General features: G+C 44.1%; 1 protein-coding gene across 4 annotated transcripts in view; it reads left to right on the top strand.

The window, feature by feature from the left end:
• ABCC3 (ATP binding cassette subfamily C member 3) overlaps positions 1–12,028 on the top strand; it is a 114,593-nt gene that overhangs the window by 21,895 nt on the left and 80,670 nt on the right. For all 4 annotated transcript variants that reach the window (XM_061616016.1, XM_061616014.1, XM_061616017.1 and 1 more), the window contains exons 2-3: positions 7,419–7,595; positions 11,638–11,763. In XM_061616016.1, coding sequence (XP_061472000.1) covers positions 7,419–7,595; positions 11,638–11,763 — 303 coding nt within the window. The remainder of the gene's footprint in view (positions 1–7,418; positions 7,596–11,637; positions 11,764–12,028) is intronic.

Below are 12,028 nucleotides of genomic sequence, written 5' to 3'. Positions count from 1 at the left end.
TTGTTGAAAGAGGAAGGTCTTCGAAAGGCGCCAAAAATATAACAGAGATGGCGCCTGTCTAATATTTAAGGGTAGGGAATTCCACAGGGTAGGTGCAGCCACACTAAAAGTCTGTTTCCTATGTTGTGCAGAACGGACCTCCTGATAAGATGGTAACTGCAGGAGGCCCTCACCCGCAGAGCACAGTGATCAACTGGGTATATAAGGGATAAGACGGTCTTTCAGGTATCCTGGTCCCAAGCTGTATAGATAGGGCTTTGTACACCAAAACTAGAACCTTGAACTTGGCCCTACTATGTTGGCTTCAAGTTCTGGGCCAGAGGAGGATAAAACTTTCAGGATTCAAAATAATAGAAAGCATTGTTATGTAAATTTCTTCTTTATGGCCTGAAGTATGAACTTATAAACTAAACATGACATATGTATGTACTATACACATACAGAGAGTATTTTAGAAAAGGTTGTGTTTGTTTTTGCAGTAACCGAACTGTTCTTTACCTCCCACCTGCTTTGATAAGCAAGACTGTAACAATACCATTTCAGGCATTAAGATAAAATGTCCTTACCTGTGACCTGGAATGATTTTCTTTGTGTACGCAAAGTACTTAAAGGAAATGAGTCAGGCAGTTGGCACTTAGAAATCAATGGAGCATGTGTGAAAGCAAAATAGCTTATTTTCAAAAATGCAAGGAGGGTCTTGCTCCAAAATGTGTGTGGGCTTCTCAAAATTAATACCTAGCAAACTTAGCATTATTTTTAGGAATGCCAAGAGACTAATTTTTATAATTGACTCACAGGTGTTCACTAAGTGTGAGTAGCAACTTCTATGCTGTGAAATGTAACTTCAACCCTTGACTACTGCAATCTTTGCATTGCATTTTTGTCATGTTTCCACATTGTACACACACTAAAATGTAATGTTTGGTGCTCTAAAGCACATGACTAAAGTATGTGTGATATGAAATGTGTTACAAGGATCTCCTAGTTGATCCTGGCTCTTGGTTGTATGTACTATATAGGCAAAGATGTGTTTTCCAGCATAATATGTGAGGCAGGCCTTAGTGTATCGATATATTTCCCAGTTCTTTCCTACCCTTGTTAGCATTATCAGGGCTATGCAGGTAGGATGTTCACCAAGTCCATCTTCCAGAATCCCCAACTATGCATCCTTCCCCAGAATTACTACATTCTGTAAAAATGGTTTATGGTGGCGGCTTTGATTCCTTTTGTGCCCTCCTTGTATGACCCTCCTTCTACCTTTCTTCCTTGTTGTCCTTTCTCCTGTCACTCTTTTATTTTTGTGACTGTACTTTTGACACTTGTAACAAACATACCATTAATAGTATGGGGTATATTAACTTTCTTTATTGTGCAAATAACATAAGGCCTAAGCAAATATATCAGCCACTGAGATAAAGGACTGAAAACAGATTTGTTTTAGAGATTGCTCTCTTTTTGTTGTTTAATGAAGAAAGATCCTCTAAGATCGTGATATGGATTCTTCAGCCGTATGCATAGAATTTAAACTTTTGGCTTGGTGACAAAACATTTTCTATTGCTTACAATTTTATCTCTGTGGAACTCAACCATTTAACATGAGGCACCAGAGAAGATCATTTCCTCTCCCACTCCAGAAACATGGTGGCTGTGGAAAAAGTCAAATGTGCTGAGGTCTGTCCAATTACCTCTTGGGTCTGTGCCTTTATACCAAGAGCCGACTGTGGTATAATGTTAGATGGTGCTGTTGAGATCCAAGATGGAGATGGTACTTCCCCCCTTGTATCTTGTCCCATAAGCTGCAGCACTAGGGGACTGAAGACGACCTGCCCTGGGAGTGAGTATCTGGCATCTGGGTGCTTGCTACTAACTCCTTTGGGCTTCTGTCTATCAAGACAGCTGAAGTCCCTGGTAAGTGCTGCAAGGACTAGGACCCCCTGCCTGGCCCTTGCTCCAGAGAGAGGCTGCAGTTAATCTTGCAGCCTCTTGCAACAGCTGCTGGCTGGGCCAGGGGGCATAAAAGCCCAGCTGCCCTTGGGGAGCCCCTTAGGGAGTCCCTTGGGTGAGGGCGCTACCCCCTTCTATTACTTTTTCTTTTTTCCCCTTTTTTTAATGTGTTTTCTGTTAAACCAGTCTAGAGGAGACTGGTAGAGGGAGGGCGTGTGGTGCATGTGTAGTTCCTGCACAGGGTGGGAGCCTGTGCAGTGAACTGAATGATAGGAGAAAGTTGCCAGATGCCTTCAGAGTGAGAGTCTGTAACTGGTAGAAGTCTGGCCCTCCCTGGGTGTGAGACAGGAGGGGGAGTAGATGGGCCCTGTCTGAAAAAGTTTGAATGAGTGTGACTGTTCCCAATCCTCGCAGAGGCCTACTGGGATAATTCGCTCTGGCAGGCTTTGTTGGTGGGCTTGTGTTGGGCCCAAATTAGGTGTTTAGGAGGAGTCTGAGTACGGAGGAACATGGGTGATGCCACCCCAATTTCAGTGATTACTGGCAGAGGGAAATATAGCCATGGGGATGTAGTGAATTACCATAGAAGGCGAAGGCAAGGCTATCGGCGCCTTGTTCCTTGCTGCCACTCCTCTCATGGAAGGGTTCCTCGTTGCTCATCTACTCTGCCCACTGGCCTGTGTATGTTGTTGTTTAATGCCAGATCTGTACATAATAAGACCACTCTCATCCATGACTTGATCGTGGATGAGGGTGCCGATTTGGTGTGTATTACCGAGACCCGGGTGGGTGAGCTGGGAGGCGTTGATCTCACCCAGCTTTGCCCACCTGGATACTCAGTGCAGCACCAGCACAGGCTGCAGAGATGGGGGGGGGAGTTGTTGTTGTGGTCTACAGAACTTCCATCTCTGTCACCAGGAAATCACTCTGTCTTGGAGCTGGCTGTGAGGGCTTGCACCTGGTGTCGGGCTGAGGAGACAGTAAACTAGGGTTGCTGCTGGTGTACTGTCCACCCTGCTGCCTGGCAGCTTCTCTGACCGAGCTGGTGGAGGTCATCTTGGCTGTGGCGTTGGAGGAGCCCAGAACAATAGTGCTGGGTGATTTCAATGTCCATACTGAGGCTGCCTCTAGTGTTCCGGCTCAGGACTTCATGGCCTCCATGACGACCATGGGGCTGTCTCAAGCTGTTATTGGCCCAACACATAGGGCAGGGCACACCCTTGACTTGGTTTTTGCTCCAGATGGAGGAAGGGGTGGTCTGGAGATGGGGGGTAGATGTCACCCCATTGTCATGGTCAGATCACTTCCTGGTGAAGTTTAGACCTATGGCTCCAATCCTCCCCTGCAGGGGTGGTGGACAGATTAAGATGGTCCGCCCCCGGAGCCTAATGGAATCCACTGGATTCCTGAACGCCCTGGGGGAGTTCCCAGTAGATACAGCAGGTGATCCTGTTGAAGCCCATGTCACACTGTGGAACAGCGAGACACGTCGGGCTCTCGACACGGTTGCCCCCGAGCGCCCTCTCCGGCTCTGTGGAGCCTGGCTTGCACCTTGGTACACCAGTGAGCTAAGGGCAATGAAACAGGCTGGACGACGGCTAGAGCACAAGTGGTGAAAGACGTGCTGTGAGGCTGATCGGGCACGAGTAAAACATCATAACCGTGCCTACTGTGTGGTGGTGAGGGCGGCGAAGAAGGCGCACTTCTCTGCCTCCATCGCATCCTCAAGTAGCCGTCTGGTGGAGCTTTTCCATATTGTCAGGGGTCTGTTGATATCAACTCCAGGAAATGGAGTCTTAGACCCTTCGGAGGCCCACTGTGAATTGTTTGCAAGGCACTTTGAGGGTAGTTGCTCCCCTCCATAGCAGTCTTGATGCTACATCTACATCTACTGTAGTCCCCAATGAGGTGTCCAGTGCAACGTCTGCTGTAACTTCTTGGGGATGGTTTCAGTTGATGCAGCCTGATGACATGGACAAGGTGCTTGCAATGATGCGGCCAGCAACATGTCCTCTTGACCCTTGACCTTCTTGGCTTATTGAAGTTTGCCAAGGGGGTCTGACCAAGTGGATCCAGGGTGTGGTCAACGCATCATTGCGGGAGGGAGTGGTTCCAGCCGCCTTGAAAGAGACGTTGATGCGACCAGTCCTGAAAAAGCCCACCCTGGACCCATTGGTTTGTGACAACTATCGACCGGTTGCAAATACCCCCTTCTTAAGGAAGGTGATTGAGAGGGTTGTGGCGCAACAACTGCAAGCACTCTTGGATGAAACAGATTATCTTGACCCATCCCAGTCTGGGTTCAGGCCTGGTTATGGGACTGAATTGGCCTTGGTCGCCCTGATGGATGACCTTTATCGGGAGAAGGACAGGGGGAGTGCATCTCTGTTATTCTTACTTGATCTCTCAGCAGCTCTTACTACCATTGACCATGGTCTCCTTCTGGGCTGACTTGGTGAGCTGGGTGTTGGAGGCACTGTTTTACAGTGGTTCCGATCCTATCTCCTGGGTCACTCTCAGAGAATAGCATTGGTGACTGCCTTTCGGCCCCCTGGCTGCATGGCTGTGGGGTGCTGCAGGGTACCATCTTGTCCCCCATGCTGTTTAACCTGAAAGAGCAGGTCCGTAGCCTGGGGGTGATCCTAGATCCATCTTTGTCGCTAGAGGTCCAGGTGACCTCAGTGGCTAGGAGTGCCTTTTACCAGCTTTGGCTGGTGAGAGCGCTGCGGCCGTTTCTGGACCAGGATAGCCTGACCACTGTTGTCCATGCACCGGTAACCTCCAGACTTGATTACTGTAATGTGCTGTATGTGGGGCTGACCTTGAGGTTGGTCCAGAAGCTGCAGCTGGTGCAAAATGTGGTGGTGAGACTGCTCACTGGGGCAGGGTATCACCAACATGTCACCCTGCTGCTGAAAGAATTGCACTGGCTGCCCATTTGCTACTGGGCCAAGTTCAAGGTTCTAGTTTTGGTGTACAAAGCCCTATACAGCTTGGGACCAGAATACCTGAAAGACCGTCTTACCCCTTATATACCCAGTCGATCTCTGCACTCTGCAGGTGAGGGTCTCCTGCAGATACCATCTTATCAGGAGGTTAGTTCTGCACAATATAGAAAATGGACCTTTAGTGTGGCTGCACCTACCCTGTGGAATTTCCTCCCTTTGAATATTAGACAGGCGCCATCTCTGCTGTCTTTTCAGCGCCTTTTGAAGACTTTCCTCTTTCAACATGCCTTTTAGGTTGAGACCTATCCCAGTCTGCATCTGTGTTAGAATTGCTTAATATGTTTTTTAATAATGCTTTTAACCCTTTTTTAAAGTTGTTTTTTATGTTTTTAATGCTGTTTTGTTTTAATGTATTTTAAGATCTGTTTTTATGATGTTTTTTATGTTTTTAGCGCTTTGTTTGCTGCCCTGGGCTCCTGCTGGGAGGAAGGGCGGGATACAAATAAAATAAATAAATAAATAAATTTATGGTCCAACACATGAGTATAGTTCATATGATGTCCCCTCTACTAAGATGCCGCCCACCCGCCCGAGAGGTTTCCTTGAGATGCCTCACTGCTCATCTTGCTGGGCTCCTTCTTAGACATGGTACTGCAGAAGCACCTGATGATACACTGTTTCCCACATTATTTGTCCTTACGGCACCTAGCTGGGGTAAGGGTTCCTTGTTATCTGTTGCACTGCCCTCTTTATAAGTGATTAATTTTGGAATATATAGACCTCCTGGTATATGGGAAAGACTACCGATCCAACAATTAAAAAAAATCAAATAGTGACAAAAGTTCTTGAAAAATCAGCCTCTTTTGGCTTTGTAGCAGCAAGTATAAATCAGAAAGTCACAGCTGTTCATGTGGGGAGGATTCTTATAACACATGGTTTCTTTTTCTCTTCATAATCTGCCTCTGAAATGTCACTTGACTTTGTGATGGCTTTTGGCCAGAACAAAGGAAGACCTACCGCTGGTACTGGTGCTTCCTGGCACAGAAAGGGAAAGCAGTTTTTAAAAAAATGGAGATGAAAGAAATGCTGGAGGTAGTTGGAGTGGGCTTCTTGTGCACTCTGCTGAAAATAAGTTAATATTCTTTGCACAGCCAACCCAAATTCTGTGCCAAGAAATCCTGCATTCTGTAAATTATGCAAACTGAGCAAAATGAACATAGTTCCTGCTTTTTGCACAATTTATTCTGGTTTTGCTAGAAATAGAGAGGGGCACTTAAGCTGCACAGGGCACTGACAGCCTGCCGCCTTGTGACCACTGGTGGTCTTACTTAGCTACTCCTCTGGCACTTATGATTTCATTAGGAGGTAGTTCCTGCACATTTTCAAGCAGACCCTTCCTCCAAGATTTAGTCTTGCTGTCGTAATCATATAAAACAATGTCCCTTTCCTTCCTTCAGATACTGTCCCTCTTGCTAACAAAAATACTTTAGAATCTAAATTCAGTCTTCCTTGCAGAATATCATTAATAGTTTTTAATATTCGTTCCTCCCACAAAAAAAATCATAGGAAATACACAGGCCCACCAACAGGAGACAACTCCTCCTTTTCTCTTGCACATTTCCAGCTCAAATCAGAAGATTTTTGATCTTGTTAATTATTCAGGGAATGTTAAGTACACTGGCTTGAGTGAAAATAAGAAATTTCATTCTCCTTTGCCTGCTTACCTTTAGTGAGACTTCCAAACGTTGACTTGTGGTACATCCAGTAACAGCAAGTGGGAATCCCCATGATGAAAGAGATGGAGATGAGGAAGAAGGGAGAAGCATCCTGTGCCAATTGTTCCACTTGGAAGTGCATATGGCACTATAAACAAGAGATGCATTCAAAGCCTGCTCTGTTTCTGTTTCTTTCACCTTTACTATTAAGTGGCCAAGGTCTATTAGGTGCGTATCAGTGTGTGTGTGCCCTCATCTGCGCTATTTAAAGCAGTATCATTCCACTTTAAACAGACATGGCTTCCTCCAAAGAATGCTGGGAACTGTTGTTTGCTAAGTGTTCCCTGAGAAGAGGGATTGACTGTTAAGCCACTCTTGGAATTGTAGCTCTGTGAGGGGAACAGGGGTCTCCTAACAACTCTCAGCACCCTTAACAAACTACATTTCCCAGGATTCTTTGGGGAAGCCATGATTTTTTAAAAAGTGGAATGATACCGCTTCATATGTATAGTGCAAATGAGACCTGTAACTAGTTCTGCTTAGAGATATGAAAGGGCAAAAGTTTCCAGGTATGTTAAGCTGAGATGAATGAAATTATTGTGTTGCATTGGACAATGTGGCTTGCTATGGTGAGTTGTTATGTTATGATAAGGATCATGGGGCGTAAATGCTCAAATGGTTGGGTTTGTGTCTTCTCTTGGGAAAACATATCAAAGTCACTCATCTCTTTACAGATTTGTGATAGGTTTAGAGCAGCCAGTATCTGAGAGATATCCACTAATATCTTTCCTATGCATTTCCCCCCCTGCAGGATCCCAACCTTACACTCCACACTGACAACCCGGACCTAACCCTGTGTTTCCAGATTACTGTCCTGGCGTGGATACCATGCTTCTATCTTTGGTGTATCTTGCCATTTTACCTCCTTTATCTAAAATGCAACAATCGAGGATACATTATACTGTCTGTGCTGAGCAGGTTTAAAACGGTAAGATGTAGAACTCACAATGGAATTTCTCTCTCTCTGTCTCTCTCTCTTTTTCTTTCTTTCTAAAATGACATTCACACTACAGACAAGGATCGAGTTCTGTACCAAGGGAGAGAAAAATGGCTAGAAAAAAACTTAATCATAGGTCCTCCATTCAAAGAGCCATATATTAACATGGCTTTTGTACTCTTTAAATTCCTCTTGTACTGCCAGATCTGTCTTTGAAGCATGGAATTTGGCTTTACCAGAAATACAGGGCTCTTAGCTTATGTGTTTTTAAAAGCATGGGGTTGTATTCACCATAGTACTAAGGCAATAGTTCCATTAGTACAAACACAAGGATTTCTCCTTGCTCAACATAACAACCTCCTCCTCTCCTCCCTTGCCCACCCTGTAAATATGTTATGGGGTTTTCCCCCAACCCTCCAAAGCAGATTTGGGGACAGCGTGATGTGTACGCAAGGGGAGGAGAGCAGGAAAATGCAGTTGTGCTAGTGCTAACTCTAGTGCTCGCACAAAAAGTTAGGTTAATACCACTCGTGTTCCTTGCTCTCATGAATGCAGGGACCAGCTTTTTAAAATGGAACTTAGGAAGTGTAACCCTTATGCCAATCGGACCATAGGTCCATCTAGCTCGGTACTGTTGACACTGACTGGTACCAGTTCTCCAGGATTGCAAGTGAGAGACTTTCCCCAGGTGCCAGAAATTGAACCTGGGTCTTTTTGCATGCAGAGTTTTTGCTCTGTCGCTGAGCTACCACCCTTCCAAATGTGTGAGCAGTTTCTGCCAAAGCCTCATGAAGCAAACTGGTTCTGGGTTCAGCTAGGAGAAATTGGGAAGCAACTGCATCCTGCATAGTTAGCTAGATTCATTATTTTCTGAGTTCTGGGCTCCCAGTCTCTGCATGCTTATTGTTCCTTTCACTCCTCACTGCCCATTTCATCAGTAGCAGTGCATGTGGTGGAATGAAGACACCCTCCCAACTCTGCATTGATGATGCTACTTACCTGAGCAAGGCAGGGTGGCAGCAAAGTTGGGGCTATGCAGGTATATTGATGGGAGCACTGGATTGGCAGCAGTGCCCCCCCTCCACTGGACTTGCACTGCCCTGACCTTATTGCTGCCACTCCCTAACCTGCAACTGTGCCCCCCAATCACACCGCTTTTGCATTTCATCAGTATGTACAGCTAGCCATTTTTGCTACTAAAGGTCTTTTTCCAGCATTGGAAGCAATCATTTGGATGATTAATTGACTTATTAATCACAGAGTAAGGGCATGCATTTTTAATTGGATTTTAATCCCAGCTGTCCTCTGCAAAAGAGTGTTATGTATTGGTGCCATTGTTGCTAATAATTAAGAAAATCTCTTGATTCAAGTGCTACTTTAGTTTTGCACAAAGTTTCATATGATTTGTCTGGGTTAAAAGAGGGAGAAATCTTACCTTCAGATTGTACCTCTGAGACAGCTCATGTACTGAGATGCTGTAACTCTTGTTATATTTGGTTACTTGGGTTTCTCACCAAGGAAAATGGCAGTAAGTTAGCTAAAATAATGTTACTGCTCTACTGTGTTCCTGCAGTAATCTAAATTTATTCACCATCTAATTTAATAGATGGATGCAATCCACCCCTTATTGAAGTCAATAGCCAAATCTTTATTGATTTTTAAAAGAGCTATATTGAAACAATGCACTGTGTAGCTACCAGCTCACAGTTCATTAAACATTTCATGACCACCCTTAGCAATCCACAAAGAACACCATCTGATCATGTTGATTTTCAGTGAGTGAGATTTAAGCATATGAACCTATGAAGCTGCTTTATATAAGTCCTACGCAGACCTTCAAACTTGTGAAATGCCTCCCCTTGTTTTATTTAAAAAGCTTTATACACCACTTAATCACAAACAGTTTATAGATAGCTTAATCGCAAGAAGCACTGTACATACTGTAATTGCTAATAAAACACAGCTAAAATCCACCAAGGCTGTTAAAAACACACACACATATACATAACATTTTAAATAAACCACAAATAAAATAAGTATTTTTTTTAAAACAAAGATCAATAACGAACAGAGCAATCCAACTCAGGGGAAACCGGCAGAAGTTCTTCTGGAGCAAGACATGCCGGCATAAAGTTACACCACATCCATTTGCCGTTCAGGAGCCTCTGGGTTGGCTGAATGCCGGCTCAGCTGGGAGCTGCGTGCAGGGACCAGAAAGTAATAGCCTGCTCTCCCAAATACCCCTACTGGGGAGTAAGCCCTCTCCACTGACTTCTTCTGCAATTATTTTCCTAGACCGAAAATAACTAGACCTTTCCTAGACCCACCCTCAAGCCTGCCTGCAGTTCACACTTTGGGACTAGTTTTTGCTGAGAATCCTTTATCTAAAACACTACAAATGAAACAATACTGTAATATACTCCCTGTCCTGAGCACGTTTAAAATGGGGCCCCATTCAACCAGGCCTCATTCGCACAATTTGTACACCTTCCATTTTGCAGTGTACAGATTGTTAGAATGGGACATGGTGAGCTTGACAACGTGGATGAACACTTTTATTATTTATTTATTTATTACTTTTATATCCCAGCTTTCCTGCAACGAGCTCAAGGTGGTTCTCCCCCCCTCCTTTTATCCTCACAGCAACCCTCTGAGTAGGTTAGACTGAGAGACTTTAGTACACAACTTGAGCAGAGGTCATTCCAGCACTGTTTTTGAGATTTCTTACCTGGAGATGACAAGGGTTGAACCTGGGGGTTATGAATAGAAAGCAGATTCATAAATACCCCTGAGGTATGGGCTGTTCCCTCAGCAACCCCCCCCCCCAATGCTGAACTGTTTTACTAGAAAGAATTAGATTTAATAGTGCTTAATATTGGTTGGATCATACCCAAAGTCACCAGCAAGGCCCAGCGTCTGGGTACATAAAAACAAGCAGGTGACAAGTCAGGCTTGACCTTGTCTGCATTCAACCTTGCCCTGAATTCAACTTTCCCTGCGCCAATATGAAGGGCCTTTTTGCACAGCTGTTTTTGTGTCCTGAATGCCTCCCATACCTTCTTATTTTTCACACAGAGTTTGTATATCTTCTCCAAAGGTTGCACCTTCCAAGTACTCCAATGTTAATACTTTGTATTAGGCAAATTGCGCTCCTTCCCACATACTGTGTTTTCAGTACTATTGTGGTTACCTTGTGGAAAGTGTTCGCGCACATGTCATGGGTGCCTACTTATTATTTGTGATAACAAATGGCCAAACTCTCTCCCTGTAATGTACTCCTTTCTGTGAATTTTAACACTTACGTTAATTAGGAGCTCAGCACACATCCCACTTCAGAACCAGAGCTTCCTTGACTGATGTATTTATTTTTAAGTGGCAAGCAGCAGCAAGGTTAATTCCTGCAAAAAAATATATCATTCTTTGAACTTTAAAAAATGATTATTTTTACTTCTTGGAAGTCTGTGTAGTTTTCTTGTCTTGTATTGGAAGGCAGATCCACAGCAAACGGCAGCATAAATAGTTTCCTTAGTATTGCAAGCAGATGGAATATCACACCATCATTGAAATGGGATTTGCAAAAATATTGCGCAAAAGCTACAATACAAACCCATCTTCCCTGTGATTTCCTGACATAGGCATGCTCCTACTCATTGCTCACGTGTCTGAAAATGTACATGTAGCAGTCTCTGCAAAGGATATTAGTACTTTAACATAAGCTTTTGAATAGCCCCTTGGCCAGTAACGTGTGGCAAGTATGAATCACCTCTGGGTGACCAACAGAAAAACATTTGTAAACTGAAAGAGAAGCCTGCATGTTTTTTTCTCCTCTTCAGGCCAACTATGGGCCACAACAAGTGCCATGTGTAGGTGTAGACAGGGAGACCAAACTGTCTTTTTGCGGGCTACTAATTTTGATGACTGACTTGCAAAGAAGCTTTAAGAATATGCAGCAATATAAGTGCTCTTTGAATACATTGGTTGAATACATTCTTACTCTTGAAGATGAAATTATTGTCTCTCTCTTTTTTTGAAGGTCTTTGCTTTCGTGCTTTGGTGTGTTTGCTGGGCTAATCTCTTCTATGCTTTCCATGGAATTGTTCAAACCAGAACACCACCGCCTGTATATTTCGTAACACCGTTAATTGTTGGCATCACAATGGTTAGTATGCCTTTCAGTTGATGCTGTTATTGATTACATGTGACAATGTTGATATTAAACATGATATGAAGTCATTTTCTTAGCTCAAGTATGGCTGTCTCCAAGAAGTCCAGAAATGGCTGTTGAATCGATCTGTTAGCTACCCAAAGGCAAATTTAATAGAGAGAATAAAGGCATATATTATGGGGAAATTATGTTTATAGCTGTCCTTGAAGAAGGAAGGGACGGAATAGGAGGAACACAGGAAGCTGCCTTATACTTCCAG

This window comes from Rhineura floridana, chromosome 3 (assembly GCF_030035675.1).
Source record: "Rhineura floridana isolate rRhiFlo1 chromosome 3, rRhiFlo1.hap2, whole genome shotgun sequence".
In the NCBI taxonomy this organism is placed as follows: domain Eukaryota; kingdom Metazoa; phylum Chordata; class Lepidosauria; order Squamata; family Rhineuridae; genus Rhineura; species Rhineura floridana.
This window is presented reverse-complemented; position numbering and strand designations above follow the sequence as displayed.